Consider the following 19,650-nt stretch of genomic DNA (forward strand, 5'->3'; position numbering starts at 1 on the left):
ATCGCTGCAGGTTCATCCTTGCTCTGCCTAGAGCTCATCCCTCCGCACCCGAGGACGCCCCCAGGTGGCTTGGGGAAGGTCTTGGGGATCCTGCTTCCAAGCCAAGGCCAGCAGGAGCCACCCCAGCAATCTCTGCAGGGGCCCAACGCCCCAAGCGCCCCCCTAGAGTAGCAGAAAGTCCTTTGCCTTCAAGAAGGGCGCTGGGGAGGCTGAGCGGCTCCCGCCCCCGGCGCGGAGCGGCGCCCGGGACCTCCTCGGCCAGGCAAGGGAGCGGCAGGGGCGCTCTGGCTCCACGGAGGCGCATCTCCCGGCCGCCGACGCGAGGGCGGGCGCCCCAGCGTCAGCGGAGGAGAAGCGCATCCCGGGGCAGGCAGGGCGTCCTCCGTCGGTGGGAGGGCTCGCCCTTGAGGGAGCCGGCGGCGGGGCCGGCCTTGGCAGGGCGGCGTCTTCCGGGCTGGCATCCCGAGGCCTAGAAGCAGGGAAGCGGGAGGCGGCGCCGGCACTGCTCGCTACCTGTGGCCGCGGCGGAAGCCTCTGCAGGTGAGTCGGCCTGGAGCGCGGCCGCGCGGCCATCGGCCCCGCTCGGGAAGACGGAGGCGAGGCGGGCGTCGGGGCGTTCTACCGGGGGTATCCCGCCGGCTTGCTCAGGAGCCGCAGGGGAGGGCGGCCGCCGGGCTCCTCGGGGGCGCCGGGCAGGTGGAAACACTCGGCCGTCCGCGCGCCCCCGCCGGAGTCCCCGGAGCAGCGGGACAGGGCGTCGACCCTCGGGGCACGTGCGCGGGTGGAGGCGGCGCAGCCCGCCGGGACAGCGGCACCAGTCGGGCCACATTCCCGGCCGAGGCCGAGCGCCTGCGGGAAGCGAGCGTCCGTGGGGCGCGCCCGGTTCTCTCGTCCCCCGAGGCCCGCAAGCGTCCCCCGGGCCGGCGTGGCAGCTTCTGAAGGGCCGGGGCTTCCGACCTTCTATCCCCGCCGCCGCCCAGCTCTGCGCCTCCTGCGAAATTGGATGTCCGGCGGCCGGATTCGGAAGGCGGCTCCTTCGGAAAGCGGTTGTCGGCCGCTCTTCGGGCGGCAGTCCCGCTGCCCCCGACGGGCACCCGGCAGTCGGAAAGGGCGGGTGGGCGAGGCCGGCGCTGAGCCTCGCCCCCAGCTGAGCCTTCGCGCGCTCCCGATTGAGGCGATTCGGGGCCTCCGAGCGGTTTCGCGCCCGGGGAGATTTCTCTCCCAGGCTCTGTCCCTAACCGTGTTCTCCAGGTCCTCCACGGTGCCCCTTGGCTGCTGTAAGGAAGTGCGACACCCTCCCCCCCTTTGCTGCTGGCCTTCCTCCTCCTCCTTTCCCAGAGAGCTGCTGGGTCTCCACGAAAGGGTCCTTGTGGTGCCTGGCCGTGGGCACCCGGAGGGTCCCCTGTCCCTTAGGTTGACTTGTCCAGCGACCCATTGGTGTTTTTCTCTTGGTATTTGTCTGCTCATCCAGGGTATTCTCAAGAATCTCTTCCAGGGTCAAAGTTAAAAACTGTCAATCCTTCTCCAGACTCCAACCTTTGCTTCCATGGAGGGTCGCGGGGAGGATCGTGGCTTGCACGATTCTGGCCTGTGCAGACCCAGGGCCCTCGTGACATCTGGGCCTCCAAGCCTTCGCGGCTGCTCCACCAAGTGCTGGTTAGCACTGAACATTTTGACGGCTTGTTCCTTTCCCGCTGAAGGTTGATCCTCCAAGTCAGAAGCTCTTCCTGCTGCTGCTCCTGGGCCGAGCAGGCACCTTCCCTTCCTGCTCTGGGCACCAGCCTGCCTGGCTTCCTACGGTATTCGGGACAGGCAGGAGGCTGGCTACAGCGGTATTCAGAAAATGCGACCGCCAGGCCTGGAGAAGAAGGGAAGGAGTTTGATCTGGGTGTTTTTCCTCTTGCTTTCTTGGGGGATGTTTATTGTGGGAGGGGCCTAGCTTTCTGGCCAAGCCATCATCGCAGCTCCCTGCCATTTCTGGGACAGGAGCACAGAAATAATGGCTTGTTCTCCTCTTTCCTTGTTTTCTCGCCTCCCCGGCTTGGCTGTTATCTACAGGCAGGTGGAATCAAGATCTGATACACCTCCCAACTCATCCAAGGGGTTGGACTTGAACCCAGACCCGCTTGACAGAGGGATGTCCCAGCAGTTTTTACATTGCTTTTTCATTGGAGAAACTTCCTGTTCCCTCTGGGAAAAGGGCTGTGTGTGTGTGTGTGTGTGTGTCTGTGTCAAGGGAGGCTGGCTAGGGACCTGAGGCCAACCTCTTCCAGTTCCTGCCCAACCTGAGCTTGCCCTATGATCCCGGGCAGCAGAGAATTGTGGTGTGGAAGTGGCTCAGGCCCAGGAGCTCATCCTCCGGAGGGATGGCGAGGAGGCTGGGCTTTGGGTGCAGGAGAAACAGACTACTTTGCGGTCCAGGAAGGGTCTGCCTGCCTGCTGCAAGCGGTTTCTGTCGTGGCCAGTGGGGGTGGGTTGGGGGCGTGTTCAGGGCGTCACAGCATCTTCTGCTATGCACAGGCAGACTGACCAAAACAGTGATTCAAGATATCGTAACTGAGTTCTAGAATAAAGAATAACGATGAGTAAATCTCTCATCCGCAGAGAAGGGTAAAGAACGTGGCTGGACAGGACAAACCTGCGGGTGGGATGTGGGGCCGGTTCCTGCTTTCAGAGTGGCAGCACCCTCTAGTGGGTATGGGACCATAAAAAAACCCTCTGAAATTTATTTATTTAATTAGGTATTTAGTTATTTCTATCCCGCTTTTATATTTTTATAAAAAACTCAAGGCAGTGAACATACTACCTAAGACTCCTTGGAAAAACAACGCCCTCTGTGGTGCGTTGGGCCGAGAAAGGGGGCCTAGCCGAAGGTCACCCGGCTGGCTTTCCTGCCACGTCCTTCCAGGGGAGAAGCAGGGTAGGGGAAATTCCGCATGCCTGCAATCGGAGCCTGCCTGCACACGCAACACCCCTTGCAAACAGGTGAAGCCTCATTGCACCATCAGGGCCGCCATCTTTACTTTTCTGAGCGTTCCCTGCAGACACCCTTCTTCCCAGGGCCAGGCGCCTCTCTTCCTGCCTGCCTGGCCCCCTCCTCCCTGATGGCGTCCCGGAAGGCACTCCAGAAGGACCGTCTTGGGGGAGCCTTTGGGGAGAAGGGCCTTCACTGCTTTGGGCTTGCTAATTTCATACGGTGTCTTTGCCAGATTCTGACGCATTCGGTTGCTAACTGCCAGAGTGATTCAGACACTCCAAAAAACGCTTTGCCTGCCCGTGGGGGTGGGGTGGGGGGAGCTGCTCTGCTGCCTTCCCCTCCTGCCCATTTCCCAGCTTGGCGTCTCAGGGCTGCCCAGGGGGACTGTGCCAGGGAGCGGGGTAAAGCCATGATTGTACTCACCTGGGCTTTGAATTCCTGCCCAACGAGAAGCGGCCCTGTTTGTGGCAACTGCTGCAAAATTGTACGTTCTCTGACAGCCTGGAAGCTGCTCTCCAGTCAGAAGTGCAAAGTCTGGGTCTTTCTGTGCACCCCACATTGAGGGCAGCCTGATGGTTCTGAACCCCCATTTTATGTGGATGACTGGCGAAAGAGCTGCTGCACTGTGCGGGATAGATTCAGGGTGGGAGCAGAGTTCTGTGTTTCAAGCCCCACCTTCAAGGTCAGGGATAGGCAACCTCGTCTCTTTTATGACTCGTGGACTTCAACTCCCAGAATTCCTGAGCCAGCCTGAAGTCCACAAGTCATAAAAGAGCCAAGGTTGCCTACCCCTGTTCTAGGTGTTGGCGGAAGAATTTCTAAGCGATCGTTTCAGGCCACAGAGCAGAGCGCCATCTCAGGCTGTGCTGGTAAGGGGTTTATTTCAGTATCAAAGGCAGAGGAGGAGGAGGCTAAAACAGGCTCCCTAAAGACCTGGGCCACTTAGCGTGTGCATGCGGTGAGGGTAGCAAATGAGGAGACAGTTTAGGACGGTCATACTTTTTTTTAACCTAGTGTACTTGGTGTAGATGAGTCCCATACTGTATTATATTTATCTATACAAGGCCTGAAATATCTTGGTGGAATTTTGTACGTTTTGCAATTAGATTTTACACAGAATGTGATTAGTATATATTTCCCTCAGCAAAACCTAAGGCACCAAACCTATCCTAAATTCTTCCCCCCATTAAATGACACACTTTGCGGAGTTCAGCTGGCTGGGGAATTCTGGGAGTTTATTTATTTATTTATTTATTTATTTTAATCCCATTTATATCCCGCCCTTCTCCGAAGACTCAGGGCGGCTTAAAATTTTAAAGCACAAATCAATGTGCTTAGCAATAGCCTTCATTCTATGTGTATGCCTGCTTATTAGGGCTTTTGCCCCCCCAAGCGGCATTATTACAAAGTCAGCTTATTGCCCCCAACAATCTGGGTCCTGGGTCCTTGTGGAGTTGAAGTCCACGAGTCTTAAAGTTGCCCTAAAGTTTAGGAAAGTAAAATCAGCCATGAAAAAGTTGTTTATGGTGGTCCATTCAGTTTCATAGAGGAGCTTAATGGCACTTCTCCGTATCTGGACAGGCTTCTTCCTACAGACTTTCTCCCAAATCTAGGATGACATTGAAAGCAAGTTCCATGTTAGTGAATACTTTATGCAGTGGTCCTTTGTCCTATCCTCTACGGACAATCCCCCCCATTTGCCACTCCGGACCAGGAAAACGTTGAGGTACAGCAGCCGGGCCCACAAATCCACTTCCTCCTGGAAGCCTTACCAGCTTTATTCCAACCAGCATAAATGACCCAGTGCTTCAATACCCACCCAAAATGATCATAGTGGTGCTTGTAGTCAGAGTAGCATCTCCAAGAATTGAGGAACTTAAGCATTAGCAAGTTTTGATTAAGCACAGTGCTCTATTTCAGTGTTTTTCAACCTTTTTTGGGCAAAGGCACACTTGTTTCATGAAAAAAATCACGAGGCACTCCACCATTAGAAAATGTTAAAAAATTTAACTCTGTGCCTATATTGACTATATATAAAGTAATTCTCTTGAATAGGAATCAAATAAACACAAAGAAAGTATTTTATAATTACTTTTCAATTTTTCCCACGGCACACCAGGCAACATCTCGCGGCACACTAGTGTGCCGCGGAACAGTGGTTGAAAAACACTGCTCTATTTGATAACTGCTTTTGTCAGGCGATCCGTTTGAGTCGCCTCTCATCAGGTTGATGGCCTGGCGGGGTGGGGGTGGGGTGAGGTGGGATCTCCACAAAGTGTGCCATTTAACGGGGGGGGAGAATCCAGGATAGGTCTGGTGCACAGCCTTTAGGAGTCCCTGATATCTGGGGCCCTTTGTCTTCTGCCCAGATGTTGAGTACTGCAGTGAGATTTTAAGGGGGGGCGTTGTCTGCCCCTTATTTCATCCCTCAGCTTTGTCCCACTGAGGGAACAAACCCAAACAGGAAATGGAGCCCAGCGTCTGCTGTTCCTATCCTGCAAGAATTGGACTGCCGTTGGTTTTTGAGTGGAAAAGTGACGGGCACCCAGGCAATCGATCCCTGATTGTGCAAATCCTCCTAAGCAGCGGATCCCCCTCCCAAACATAACTCTTCCCATCGCAAATGGCCCAAACAGGTGGAAAACATCAGCCGTTTAATATCGGCAGATCACGAAGAGCCGGGCCTGCAGAGGTCTTGGCCCGCAGAGGTTGGATGTCCTGGTTCTGTCACTGCCCCCCACCCCCGCTGGGACTCTGTGGGGCAATACAGGAAGTGCAATTGCAACACAATGCCCAGGTCTGCAGATGATCCGGGTGGCCCAGCTAGAGTCGCAGTAGCCACATTGTGGTCCATGAAGAGAGAGGTGCCCCGCCTAGAAAGCCCACCCTGAAAAATTAGAGACCACAACCAACAACAAAATCTTGTACACAGCCTGGGGGGGGGAACCTAGGGCCACAGGAACCGATGGCAGGTGGGGCAGAGCCCTGCGCTTCTTGACAAATGAAAAAGCATAATGACCCACACTTTTCCTGGGGTTTTTTTGCGTCCGTCTTCATGTTAAGGCAGGGGTGTCAAATTCGCAATGTCACATGACACGTTGCAACTCTTTCTATTGCCGGCTGTGGGGTGTGCGCTGTTTTAGCATGACACATCCGGCCTGCGGGCCGGCAGTTTGACACCCCTGTGTTAAGGGAACAACTGTTTCGCTCATGGCCAAGGGGCAGCCGGGCGTTTTGTTGGGCGCTGCCAGGTCTCCTGCAACTGCCACCCACCCAGCCTGACTCCAAAGCAGGGCTCCTTTGTGGAGAAGCTGGGGGTGTCCCAGGGAGAGGGGGCTTCAGGCAGGGCCAGGGGCAGCCGGAGACTTCGGCCACAGGACTCCCGGCGTAGCTCCACCAGCAGCTTTGGAATCGTGAGTTGCACAAACGGTGGCTTCTTTACAGGGCAACCAAGGAGCTTGAAGCAAAGCATAAACTGGGCAGGGGGGAGTGAATTCCCCCCACCCCTGAGATTCCAAAATTACCGGAAGAACCAGCAACCCTGTAAGAAGAATCTGGGGAAACAGACGTGGGTTGTCCTGGTGCCAGCGCTCTGAGGCCAGCGAGGGCAAGACGTTCAGCAGCCAGAACAGAGGATATTTCAGGCAGAAAAGAAAAAAAGATCTCCACGCTGCTTATGGAGAACTCTGAATATCCAGCACATTAATTTCCCACTCAGATAGCAAGAACTGTGGGAGAAAAGAATGGAACCAAGTCATGGAGGGGGTGGTGGTAAATCAGGCCGAGGAATTGGCTCAGAATTTAGTGAAATGCCAGAACAGAGGTGACCCTCGTGAGGGCCCTGGCGGGAGAGTGGCTGGCCTCGAAGGGGCTTCTCTGGAAAAGGGTTACAATTTCAGCAGCTGGGAAAGTTTGTTGGCACTGAGCGAAACCCTTGGGAGAGGGGTTCAGGTGTTTTGCAGAAGTGGGGGCTCTGTGGGGGGGCTGACCTAGATGCAGACCCTGGGATCGATCCATCAGGAGGGCTGCAGCAGCTACACATGGAGGCAGCACCACCAGGAGATCCACTTCTAACTTAGGCTGGGATCAACCAATGGGAGCCTTCCTCTCTTTGCACATCCCTGTTTTCCAAGGCAATGCAGGGCAAAGGACTTTTTGAAAGGAGCTGCGATGCTGGTGCTGGCCAGACGGGAGGAATGGCCGGAGGGTGGACAGCATCAGCCACCTTCCGGTATTGGCCACTTCTGGTCAGAGGACGGACCTCATTTCCAGCTCTGGGGGTGCTTCCTTCCCTTTGCGCCCCCCCCCATGTTCTTTTCCTCCTGCAGATTCCAGGATTGTAATCTCAATGGCAGAGGCCAAACGGCACTCTGGAGCTTTGGGGTGATGCAGGGTTGGGGTAACGGCAGAGTGTCTGCTGTGCAGCCCCAGCCCCAGCCCCCTGAGCTGCCCCTCAGGTAGCTCACAGACCACGTTATGGTAGTTAAGAGGGGAGGAATACGGCAGGAGACGAGGGGCCGGCCATTCATGGGGACTGCGGGACTGATGCTTTGTATTGGTTTTGTGCACCAGCTCCAGGGTGCCACCTCCTCTGTGCGGACAGAGACCTGCTGGCTTGTTAGAGTGACAGGTGTGTGTGTCCCGCCACTGTTCTTTGAGTGAGGGGGGGTGTTTCTTTACCTTTTATTCCACCTGCTCCTCAGGACTCCATCGCTGGATAATCCTTCTCCGGTATCTAACTTTTGTTTTGGGGGAAGGTGGCTGAGAACGGCTGCATAACAGCTTCAGAGGACCTTGGCAGGTGGAGATTTCAGTCAAGATTCCGAGTGTGGGGTGGAAGCAGCATTGGTCGTGATTTGGGTGATCTCTGCTGCAGTCTTGACGGGATCCATCCCTTTTTGCCCTACTTCTTTGGGACTTTCTGTACCATCAATCCCAGTATCTGTCTGAATGGAGGATCGGAGGGGGTGTGTGGCCCTGTGTTGTGCTGGCTTACCTCCTTTCTCCAGGGTCAGTTTCAGCTGCGGGGTAGGGGGGAAGTGATCCCACCCTCGGCCCCCACTGGGTCAGTTGATTTTCTCCTCTCTTTTCAACACCCAGAAGAGACCTCTGGGTGAGCTCATCTGTCAACATGGGGTGAAGCAACCTCCGTACGAAAAGGAGGCCCCACTGCCCATCCCTGCCCCGGCTGAACTAGTTAGGCAATGCTCGGGCATCTTATTTTGGTGTCTGGAGGTCCTGCGGGGGGTAGGCTGGTTGGGGAACAGCAGGCTTCGGCTGAACCCTGGCAAGGCTGAGTGGCTCTGGATTTTGGGACCCCCCCGGTTCTGGGATGCCTTCGGTGACGTCCTTGATGCTTTTCAGATATCCATCCCCATGGATGTGGGGGAAGCGCTTGATTCCCTGAGGAGGATGCGATCTTGGTAATGCATGGTAAGTGGAAGGGATGGTCCCTGATACAATGTGCTTCCAACTGCGGGGGCTCTCCAAAGGGCATCCAAAGGGGAATTGGGTGTTGCCAGAAGGGGAAGCAGCCCTGGCACCCCCCAGCCTGGCTGACTTGCACAGTGGAGCGTTTGTTCAGCCGGGATCCTTCTGGTGAATGGCCAGGCCAGGCCAGAGGGCCAACTGGTTCGGCCACTCTTGCTGGCTTCCTTCACCCTGGAGGTGCCGAGGGGGCAATCAGGGATGCAGAGCCAGCACTCGCAGTTCCCCCCCCCCCCGGCTGCAACCAAAGCGAGAACCCATGGGGCTCAGATCCTGAAGGTGGGTGGGAGACATTCAGGGAGCAGACAAGTGCCTGTCCCACACGATTCCCGCTTTGGGTTGCCAGGCTAGTGTGGTGCCCGTCTGCCTGGGAGGCTGAAGAGAAAGGTTCTGCAAAGAATGCCAGTGGCCCCGGGGGTGGACTTCGAGGAGTCTCCAGGGAAGGAGGAGGGCACGTTGAGGCACAAGGGGGGGGCGCTCTATCCCACCCAGCCTGCCTGCCTGCCTGCCTGCCGTGGATGGTCCCAATGGGCCCAGAGAACCACCAGAGGAGGGCAGGAGAGAAAGGCCTCCCTGCAGGAGCCCCTCAGCCCTCAGAAGAGCCGCTGCTCCTGCCACGCCCCCGCCTGCTCTGGTACCCTCTGCCCAGATGCAGTTCCCATGGCAACCACCATCCCTCGGCTCCCGCTGTAGCCGGCGGGCCGCGAAGGGCCTTTCCTCGCGCGGGCTGGGCCGCCTCCGACGCGGGAGCGGGTCCACCCCTCGCCGCGCCACCCGCTTCCGCCCGCTCGGGCACTGCGGAGAAGCCGCAGCTACTGCAGCTCCGAAGCGGGCTCGGCGGGCGCGACCATTCCGCGGCGGCGGCGGGGGAGCCAGGCGGGGCAGCGCTACCGTCCCGCCTTCTCGGCGGCCGAGCGACCCTCGGGCTTGGCGAGAGGGACGGTCGAGGGCGGGAGCCGGGCGCCGGGCTCACTGCGGAGGACGCCGGGCGCGATTCTGCCTCTCGCCCCCTCCGCCGCCGCCAGCAGTGGTACGCTCCGGCCCATCAGCAGAGGGGATGCGGTGAAGCCCAGCCCGCTCGCGGCACCGCGGCCGCAGAGGGAGATGCGGGCTCCGGGCTCCGGACGCCGCCCGCGCTGACGCCTCCTGGCAGGGCAGCCCTCGCGGTGAGCGCGTAGTCCGGCCGCTTCCCGGGCTGGAAGGCGGGAGCGTAGGCACCGTCCCCGCCCAGCCGAGCGAGCGAGCGAGCGAGCGAGCGGAGGGGCCATTAGGCCGGCCGCAGAAGGGCGTGGCGGGCGCCCCTGCCTCGGAGAGCGTCCCCGGTCCGGCCGGCCACCTTCCCGCCGCTGCGCTGCTTCCCTCCAGGGAAGGGGAGGAGCCGCCCGCAGCTGCAGCCTGCCCGCCGCGCCAAAAGGCCGGAAGCCCCCGGGCGGGGCCGGGGAGGGGCGGCCGGCCTTCTTTCCTCCGGGGGTGGGTGGGGGTGGGCGGCCAGGGCACCGGGCGGAGCGGCGGGGCCCGGGGGCGGCGGACGGGCTCAGCGGGGCTGGGGGCGGGCGCGCGGGGCGGCAGCTGGGCCGGGGGCAGAGCCGAGTGGCGCGGCGCATGCTCGGGGGCGGGTGGGGGGAGAATGCGGCTCCGCGCTCTGCCGCCTCTTGCCAGAGGAAGCCCGGCGGAGGCGCGGCCGGCCTTCGTCCTTCCCCTCCGGCGGGGCTGAAGGCCCGAGGGCCGCTTGTCTCTTCCCGGGCAGAGCAGCAGCCAAAGGCGCCGCGCAGCCTCCAGCCGGTCCTCGCCATGGCGAAGCGCGAGTCCAGCTCCAGCCCGGTGGTGCGGCAGATCGACAAACAGTTCCTGGTGTGCAGCATCTGCCTGGACCGCTATCACAACCCCAAGGTGTTGCCGTGTCTTCACACCTTCTGCGAGAGGTGAGAGCCGCGGCCCCGCCGTCTGCCACCGGCCGGGGGGGGGAGGGGGGCACGGCCTGCTTCCCCCTCCCGGCTCCGAGTGGTTGTTGGCGTCCGGCCGAGTGGCTCGCTGAGCGGATAAGGAATGGCGACAGGGCGTTGCGTGGGGGGAGGAGAAGCTCTGCTTCTCAATCCCCCCCCCTCAGATCCCCCCCCCCGAGATTTGCAGGAGCCCGGAAGCCTGCAGTCTGCTGGAGGGGATGCGGTGGGTCAGGACTGGACGGCTGGTAGCAAGAGCTGAACGTTGGTTGCGCTGCAGTCTCTGTGGTTTCCTTTGAGGCTTTGATTGACAATCGAAGAAGGGAGGTCGTGGGATGGGTGGGAGCAGAACCCACCCAAGAACGGTTGTTAACTGCGATCCCTTGCTGGAGACGCTCGGGTTCCTTACAGGCATCTGTGGAAAAAGGGTCAGCAGTAGGAGAAAGAAGTTCGCCCTGCCCGGGGGTCCCAGCCGAACCTCTTCCAGCCAGAGCAAATCAGTGGAAACCCAGCCTTTGTCTTTTGATGACACAAGAAGGCAGACCCTTTGCCCTGCCCGGTGGCCCAGCCCAGAATGCGGCCAGGAGGCCTGGCTCTGCCTTTCTCGCAAGGGAAAGTGTTCCCTCCCTCCCTCCTTTCACTCTCCCAAAGACTGGGGGAGGGGGGGTCCCTTCTGAAAGGTCTCCCATGCCATCCCCTCTTCTGTGGGCTTTGCCCCCTGGTTGCCCCATCTGCGGCTCTGCCTCCTGTCTGCCAAGGTCATTTGCACCACCAGGCTGCCAGGCTCCCAAACCCCAGGAAAGTCTCCAAAGGTACTTGATGGGGCAAATGCTGCTCCTGGAAGTGGCACCTCCTGGGGGACGCAGCCAGGCTCCTTGACCATTGCTGACCTTTGGGCCGCCCACCGTCTCCCGCTGTCAAGGAGACCTCGGACGCTTTAAACTTTGCTCAAAAACAAACGGGTGACTGTCCTCCCATAGGTTGGGCTGTGCTGGTGATGTCTCCGACAGCCCCCCTCTCCAAAACACCACTTCTGGATTTGTCTGGGGCTGTATTTGCCAGCAGCTGCGCTGGTCCCTGCAGTTTCCCTAGGCCAAAATGGGCCCCTTTGCTTCTGTGTTGGACAAGCTCCCCACTGGGCTCCTACTTAGACGGGCGCCTGGGGGGTGGACCAGGCTCAGCCCTCTGCGAAGCTGCTTCCAAACCCGTGACCCGGCCTTTGGGCCTTGCCACTCGGGTCTGGGGAAGGGGCTCGGCGGCTGCCCCCCTGCCGCTGTGCCTGCCTTGGCCATCAGGGCAACGGGTTGTCCTCGCCAAGCCTGCCACCCCGTTGGCATCAGGCTGGCTCCCGGCATTGGCTTTGGAGGTAGGTCCCGCAAAGCAGAGGCGTTTGGGAAGATGCTTGTGCGTGGCTTTTGGCTTCTCTGTTGTGAACCGCTGCCAGTCCAGTGGATTCTCTGGGTATAAATGAATAGGGAATATTTGCTGCGTCTCCTGAGCGGAATGTTACAGCCATAGAGTTGCAGGGACTCGAGAGGCCATCTAGCTCTTTCCGCCTTGGTGCAGAAGGGGAAGTGCAGAGGCAAAGGGGAGCTTGTAGCTCAGGCCAGGGATGTTGGTGGGCCCTCCAGCCCATGGAGGGCTTTAAATACTTCGCCAAATCATCATTGTTTTTATGAATAGATCAAGCTGGCAATGGCATCTAATAGCGTCTATGGAGATTTTTCAGTCATCCAGGTCAGGGTTGTCTCAAAAGGCAACCGGTACGTGTCTTCCTACTAGTGCGTCCTTCTCCTATTTCCCCCGCAACCACAGCAACCTTGCGAGGTTGCTGGCCTGAGACGGGCAGTCTTGCTCCCAGGTGCTACCACAGTCACCCAGCAGCTTTTCCATGCCTAAGGCAGGACTGGAACTCTGCCTGCTGGTTCCAGCCTGGAGCCTTAGCCCGGCCGCCCCCTCCTCTGAGGAAGGGGATCTGCTTCCCTTTGCCCCGAGGGAACATTTCAGCTGCAGCTGCTCCCTGTCCTGGACTCGGAAGCCCTTGGCTCTGGGTGCAAATCCTGGCCAGAGCTTGCCCGGCCCTGCTTGAGGGGGACCATGTTCCTCTTTCCATCCCGCCCCGCCCTTGAGAGAGAAGCTGGCCCTCAGGCTTTCCACGTGGGGAGCCAAGGCCTGGAGCAGCCGGGGCGGGGGCTCTCTTCCAGCACTGCACGGAGAGCTGAAACTTGAGCATGTTCAGGCTGGCAAAAGATTTGATGCGGTGATCCTCTGCCGGGGGTGGTGCCGAAACCTTGTTGGGTTGGCTACCAGGAAGAGGAGCCCATGGGAGGGGTGGGCTGCAGTGTTGAGGCAGTAGGCAGAGCAGGGCGGTTGATCTGAAATCTCTGGTGCCCACAGCTGGTTGGGACAGCAGGCAGGCTGAAACAGCAGGAGGCCCGAGCAGGGGCACGGCATGGGGGAGGGGGAGGACTGATGCAGGACGGACGGCTGGCTCCTTGGGACACCCAACCCCCCCCTCACTTGGTCCTTTGGAGGGCTGGCTGTGGCTGAGGGCCCTGCCTGCCTGCCCTCTGCCAAGGGCCACAGCCCAGCCTGACTTGCCTCTCGCCCCCCTTGGCCAGGTGTCTCCAGAACTACATCCCACCCCAGAGCCTGACCCTCTCCTGCCCCGTCTGCCGCCAGACCTCCATCCTCCCTGAGAAGGGGGTGGCTGCCCTGCAGAACAACTTCTTCATCACGAACCTCATGGAAGTGCTCCAGCGCCAGCCCGACAGTGCCGGCCACGAGGATGCCATCGCCATGCTGGACTCTGTCAGTGCAGTGCCGGGCAAGCCACTCTCTTGCCCCAATCACGAGGGGAAGGTACGTGTGGGGCTTGCGCTTGTGGGGCGCATCAGTGGGAGGGACTTTGGCGATCCCTCTTTTTGCCCCTCTGCCCAGGAGCCTTCCCTTGCCGGCGGGAGGGTGGGGCGTCCACATCTCCGCTTCTTTTTCAAAACCAGAGGGGCTTTCTGGGGGCAGGAGCCAGGGGTCTGTCCTCAAGGCAGCCCTGCTAGCTGGGGATTGGGTCTCAAGGCTCCAGGGCTTACCAGCTTCCCATCTGCCGCCAGACCATGGAGTACTACTGCGAGGCCTGTGAGACGGCCATGTGCCACGAGTGCACGGTGGGGGAGCACCGGGAACATGTGACAGTACCTCTGCGGGATGTGGTAGAGCAGCACAAGGCCTCGCTGCGCCAGCAGCTGGACGCCATCAAGAGCCGGTATTGCATGGGTGGGCTGCCCACAGCTGCAGGTCCAGCTTGGGGGCTGGGGGGCTGTTACTCTGCTGCACAACCCAGATTCCTGAGGGTCCTCCTTGTCTCCCAGCCTGCCACAGCTGGCCGCAGCTGTGGAACTCGTGTCTGGGATCAGTCAGCAGCTTGTGGAGCGCAAGAATGATGCTGTGGCCGAGATCGGGAGCACTTTTACTGAGCTGGAGAAGGCCCTGGGGCAGCGTAAGGGGCTGCTGGTCCGAGACCTGGAGGCCCTCTGTGGGGCCAAACAAAAGGTAAACCCAGAGAATTTAGGGGTCTCCTCTTGGGCCCTGGTAGCCCCCCCCCTTGCTTCCTCCCCCAGCTTGAGAAGACAGTGGCTGAGAAGCTCTGGGTGCCTTGGCTCCCTAGGCAGAGCCTTCCAGGCCAGGTAGGGGCAGGAGGGGGCCCTTGCCAGTCCTCTGCTCCTTGGCAGCTAAAGGGTGGCTCCCAGGGCATCTGGACGGGCAGGGCTGAGCCTCTTCTTCCCTTGCTCAGGTCCTGCAGGCCCAGCTGGAAGTCCTGCGCCAGGGCCAGGAGAACATCCTCAGCAGCTGCAGCTTCACCGAGCAGGCGCTGGACCACGGCTCGGAGATGGAGGTGCTGCTGGTGAAGAAGCAAATGAGTGAGCGGCTGAACGAGCTGGCCAGTCGGGAGTTCCCCGAGCAGCCTCATGAGAATGCCCAGGTGGACTACGTGGTGGAGACGGAGGGTGTGCGCAAGTCCATTCTGAATTTGGGCGTGTTGCTCACCACCAGTGCCATTGCCCACAAGACGGTGGCAACAGGCGAAGGCCTCCGCCACGCCGTGGTGGGCCAGGCTGCCTCGCTGACCATCACCACCAAGGACAAGGATGGGGAGCTGGTGCGCAATGGCAGTGCCTGCCTGCAGGCCAAGGTGGTGGCGCCTGACAACTGCACCTTGGAGCACGAGGTGCAGGACAACAAGAACGGCACTTATGAACTGCTCTACACACCGCGCCAGGAGGGTGACCATGTCCTCTCCATATGCCTCTACGGGCAGCCCATCCGCAGCAGTCCCTTCCGGGTCAAGGCTGTCAAGGCCTCCGATGTGCCCCCATCCCCAGATGATGTCAAACGCCGCGTGAAGTCCCCCAGCAGTGGCCACATCCGCCAGAAGGCTGTCCGCCGCCCCTCCAGCATGTACAGCAGTGGCAAGAAGAAGGAGAACCCGATTGAGGACGAACTGATCTTCCGTGTCGGTTGGTGCCCGGGTGGGATGGAGGCAAGGGGAGCCACTGTAGCTCCTGACTGGGTTGGTGGCACCGACCTGGCCTCACTTGGTGTCCCTCTCTTGGCAGGAAGCCGGGGCCGGGAAAAGGGCGAATTCACCAACCTGCAGGGCATCTCTACATCCAGCAGCGGGCGCATTGTGGTGGCAGACAGCAACAACCAGTGTGTGCAGGTAGGAGCAGCTCCACCGCAGGCCCCAGGGTGGGGTGTCTAGGACCCCTTTACAGGTGCTCTCTCCCCTCCCCCTGCCCACCAGGTCTTCTCCAACGAGGGCCAGTTTAGGCTGCGCTTTGGCGTACGGGGACGCTCTCCAGGACAGTTGCAGCGTCCCACTGGGGTTACGGTGGACCTTAACGGTGACATCATCATCGCAGACTATGACAATCGCTGGGTCAGCATCTTCTCCCCTGAGGGCAAATTCAAGGTGAGCATCTGGGGAGGCAGACGTGATTTGCAGGTTGGGTTGTCTGCTGGTTTTGGTGGTCTCCATCGTTTCAGGGACTGGAAGCTTGTCATCTGCTTTGCCCAATGGTGAGCCAGTCCTGGTAGACCCTCTTCAGATGTGCTAGATTCCCCTTCTTAGTTCTTGGGAGGAGGGAGTGGGTGATGGGACTTGTGCTGCAATCCATGTTGGTTAGGGAGCGTTGGTCCGCTGAATGGCTGCAGTGGGGATTGGGCAAGGCTGTGCAGCCCTTCTGCCTGACCCTTCCTCTAAAGGGAGCGGGCTGCCAGGTGAGGGGTCAGGAAGACCTGCTCCCGGGGCTGACATCTATGCGGTGACGTCCTGGAGTTGGCACATGCCTGTATGCCTTCCTCCCCAGACTAAGATTGGAGCCGGGCGCCTGATGGGCCCCAAGGGTGTGGCGGTGGACCGTAACGGGCACATAATTGTGGTGGACAACAAGGCGTGTTGCGTCTTCATCTTCCAATCTAATGGGAAACTGGTAGCCAAGTTTGGGAGCCGTGGCACGTCGGAGCGCCAGTTTGCAGGTGCCCTCAGTAGTTCCTCCTCTCCTTTGCCTCAGGCCCATCTTGGGAAGGGTTGGGAAGCCACCCTTTCAAGGCCACCCTCGTCCCGCCTGTGAGAACGTGGCATCGGAGGATGGGGACTGCCCCCGCCCCCTCTGTGTTTGGGCTGTTCCATTGCTGCCCAGGGGTGGGCGGGCAGGTGGGTCCTTCCAGCTGCTACAACCCTTCTCCAGTTGCCTGGGCAGATGGTGGGTGGTGAAGCAGACTGCCTCTTGCCAGCTTGCACTCTTTGTGCAACGGCAGGTCTGGGAGTGATGGGAATGTCGGGGCAGGCAGAGGTGGGTCTGCCCCCCCACCCAGCCAGTTCCCCAGAGCACGGGCTGGCAGGTGGTTGCTCCGCCAGCATTTCTGCTGGCTTTGTGGAGGCAGCACCCGTTCTCCTGCCCCGCAGAGCAGCAGATGCATCACTCTGGCTCTGGACGCTTACTTGGGCTGCCTTTGGCCCAGCGCTCCCTGTTGCTGACCTGGAGCCTAAGCTTGTTATAAGCCTCTGGAGATTTGGGGGGCTTTCTGGGCCAAACAGAAGTTGGGATGAAGAAGATGGAGCTTGTTCTCTTGTTCGTTATCTTCAGGATTGGGATCGGCGCTTGGTCTCCCTGTTCCCCGATTGTCAGGTCCTCCCCAGTGGCTCCTTCCTTCTGGATTCCCCTGCTCCTTGCAGTTCCTTGCCGTGCGGCTCTTCCTCACTTCTTCCCTCCCATTTTCTTTGCTCAGGACCACACTTTGTGGCTGTCAACAACAAGAATGAAATTGTGGTGACCGACTTCCACAACCACTCTGTGAAGGTGAGAGGGGCCGGGTCCTTTCCAGGTGATCTTGAGGTCTGGAAGGGGAACTATGCTATTGCCGTAAGGAAGGCTTGGTTGGGGCCCTCAGCTGCCCCTCCCCCCTCCAGAGCAATTCCCCTGCCTTGAGAAGCCTGGGGGAGAGGACCTTTGGGCCCCACCGGCTCTGGGGAGACACCCTGCCTGCCGGGAGGGGAAGCTTTCCTCCCAAAGCCAGGCACAAAGCCCCCTCCCACCTTTGGTTCCTTTGCAAGCCCCCCCCCAATTCCCCAGCAGGCAACTGGGGGCCGGGCCGGGCCAGGCAGTCCCTCTTGCAGTGCCATGGCGGGCCTGGGAAGCTCGGCCAAGCCATCTTCCTTCCTCTCCTCAGGTCTACAGCGCGGACGGCGAGTTTCTCTTCAAGTTTGGCTCCCATGGCGAGGGGAACGGGCAGTTCAATGCCCCAACGGGCGTGGCTGTGGATTCCAATGGGAACATCATTGTGGCCGACTGGGGGAACAGCCGGATCCAGGTGCTTGTTGGGAGCTGGGCAGCTCACTCTCTTCCTCATCCGCAGCCGGCCTGGGGGCCGAGGACACCTGAGGTGGCTCCAGGGCCAGGCAGGAAATCAGGGCTAAGCCCGTTAACTGAAGCGGAGGCTGCACTTGTCTCTTTTGGGGCCCTTCACGGGCTGCCGAGCAGGTGGTTCTAGTGATGCAGCAGCGTCTCTCAAGCTACAGGGAGGAAGGCAGTGGCTTGAACCCGTGGCTCTTGCTCCCGAGGAGAACGCAGCCACTGGCGCTCCTGCCGCTTGGCCCTTCGTGCCTGAGCGTGGCCAGTGTGTGTGGCATGGGGCTCTCCTTCTGCCACCACGCAGCGACACCTGACTCCTGCCAAATGGGCTGGAGCATGTTGCTCTGGGGGGTGGGGTGGGAGCGGAGGACCCCTCCTCTCAGGCCCAAGCCTGACTACCTTCCACTGGGTAGCCTTTCCTGCCCCACCCGAATGAGCCTCATTGCTTCTGAGATGTAGTGACCGCTGGGATCCATGGCCATCTCGTCCCGCGAGATCGGCTGTGTGGGTAGTGCCGTCTCCCGACAGGGTTCACAGCCCCCTGCTCTCTTCCAGGTCTTCGACAGCTCGGGCTCCTTCCTGTCCTACATCAACACCACGGCAGATCCGCTCTACGGGCCACAGGGCTTGGCGCTCACCTCGGACGGACACGTGGTGGTGGCTGACTCGGGCAACCACTGTTTCAAGGCTTACCGCTACTTGCAGTAACCCTGGCGGGGCAGGCTGGAAGAGGGGGGCTACCTGAGTTCCTTCTGGCCCGCCTGCTGGACTATGCGCTTGGGGGCGGGCTGGCCCTCCGAGGTCATTCTCCCCACACCAGATTGGGGGCTCTGCAGCTGTGTGTGAAGGTGCCAACAGCCACAATGGCAGCTATGCAGCACTGGGACAGCTTCCAGGGAGTTGGGGGGTGGTCCCATAGTTCCCCCAAAAGCTGACCTTTTCCCCCAGTGAGGGGGGGAGAGCCTCCCTTTGGGCAACCCACCGCTTGCTTTAATGGCTATGCGGGGCCTTGCCCAATGCCCCGAGTAGGAATCCCTTGGAATCTCCTGGCTCTCCCCCAGATTTCCCCCTCCCTTGTTTTTTTTCTGCACTTTATCATTGCCCAGAAAGGGGACCAAAACAGCTCCCCCTCCTCTTAGCAAAGGCTGGCCGGTCACCCAGACCAGCTGCAAGGACCGGGAGGCAGACGGATGACCCTTTGCCCGGCTCCAGAGACCATTTCTGCATGGCCTGCAGAGACCAGCGAAGCCAACAGAGGCTTCCAGTGGGGGACCCAGATGACCTCCTAGGAACTGGAAGTTGGAGCTCCACTGAGAAGGCCGGGCCCCACCCCAATGGCCATGGGGAGGGGGTGGCTTTACCCACCCACCACCCTGTCTCCATTTTCCCTTCTGGGTGAAGTTCTGGGCTAGCCGGGATTCTTGTTGCAAAAAAGCCCTTTGGCCAATCTGGCACCCCTCTCTACTTGGAGCTAAGGGGGGCAGGGGAGCAGCCAGAGGCCCCACAGGGCTCCTGTGCTTTGGGGGTCTGGGTGGGGGAGGAAGAGCTGTTCTGCACCGGGTTGAAGGGATGCAGCATCGGTTTCCCTGGCCCCCTTGGAAGTGCTGCCCGCCCCCACCCTGCCCTGCAGCTGAGCAGCCCAGCCTGGCTGAGGATGCCCGACCCAGCCCAGTTGGTCTCCCAGAGTGCCAGCTCTGCCCTCCTACCCCTGGCTTTCTACACGCCCCTCCCCACTGGCTGAGCAGAGGCAGCCACGTGCTAATGGAATTATGTACAAATAAAGTATTCTGAAAATAAACACCCTCTCTGTCAGCTCTGGGGCGGCGGCTGTTGGGGGGGAATAAGGGGGACTGCAGCTGCTGCTTGCCTAGGGCCAGTCTGCCCGCTGCTGCCAGAGCCAGTGGGGGGAAGGGCCGAAAGCCGCTTCCGCCTGAAGACCCCCTGGAACAAATCCTGCCCTGCTGGGATCCTAGGAGGATGCTCTCGCCCCCCGCCCCCCCCTGCCCGGGGGTTTCCCGCTCTGCACTGCCGGCTGCCTGCCACGAACAAGGCCCCAGCTGGACAACCTCCCGGGACGCGTCCTGATCTGAACCGGCGGCCCCCTCTGGAAGGCGGTGGGGCCTTCCCTGGCAGGCGGGGCCCTCCGGTGACGGCCAAGTATTCCGAGGGCGCCTGCACTCTTTGCTGTCCGGCTTATCGGCGGCTTCGACCCGCTCAGCGGCCAGGCCTGTCAGGGTTTGGGGGCTGCAGGCCCTCCTCGATCAACCACTCTGGCCACCAGCTCCGACGGCCGCCCCTCCCACCCCCAGAAGAGGGCCTGCCGCCCGGGTTCACA

General features: G+C 60.2%; 1 protein-coding gene across 7 annotated transcripts; it reads left to right on the forward strand.

Annotated features, from left to right (window-relative positions):
* The first annotated feature begins 455 nt into the window (after positions 1-455).
* On the forward strand, positions 456-19,148 carry TRIM3 (tripartite motif containing 3). 7 transcript variants are annotated; one of them, XM_081328110.1, is made up of 12 exons: positions 456-540; positions 8,342-8,410; positions 13,026-13,266; positions 13,515-13,666; positions 13,773-13,953; positions 14,195-14,918; positions 15,018-15,121; positions 15,206-15,373; positions 15,771-15,939; positions 16,693-16,763; positions 17,134-17,274; positions 17,871-19,145. In XM_081328110.1, the coding sequence occupies exons 3-12, from the start codon at positions 13,150-13,152 to the stop codon at positions 18,021-18,023; spliced, it is 1,980 nt and encodes a 659-aa protein (XP_081184236.1). In that variant the 5' UTR covers positions 456-540; positions 8,342-8,410; positions 13,026-13,149; the 3' UTR covers positions 18,024-19,145. The 7 variants fall into 7 exon arrangements, with proteins under 7 accessions (XP_081184236.1, XP_081184237.1, XP_081184233.1 ...); XM_081328107.1 differs by adding an exon at positions 10,212-10,386 and having other exon boundaries at positions 502-540; positions 14,195-15,121; positions 17,871-19,148; XM_081328106.1 differs by lacking the exons at positions 456-540; positions 8,342-8,410 and adding exons at positions 8,437-9,630; positions 10,217-10,386.
* The last annotated feature ends 502 nt before the right edge of the window (positions 19,149-19,650 follow it).

The sequence above is a fragment of the Vipera berus genome (genome assembly GCF_964194415.1).
Source record: "Vipera berus genome assembly, chromosome: 4".
In the NCBI taxonomy this organism is placed as follows: Eukaryota; Metazoa; Chordata; class Lepidosauria; order Squamata; family Viperidae; genus Vipera; species Vipera berus.

Excerpts from the sequence above, each read along its gene's own strand:
- TRIM3 (XM_081328105.1), top strand. The coding sequence starts at position 8,983 with ATGGTCCCAATGGGCCCAGAGAACCACCAGAGGAGGGCAGGAGAGAAA. Across the intron at positions 10,387-13,025 it reads CTTCACACCTTCTGCGAGAG|GTGTCTCCAGAACTACATCC; the intron begins GTGAGAGCCGCG and ends CCCCTTGGCCAG. Across the intron at positions 13,267-13,514 it reads GCCCCAATCACGAGGGGAAG|ACCATGGAGTACTACTGCGA; the intron begins GTACGTGTGGGG and ends ATCTGCCGCCAG.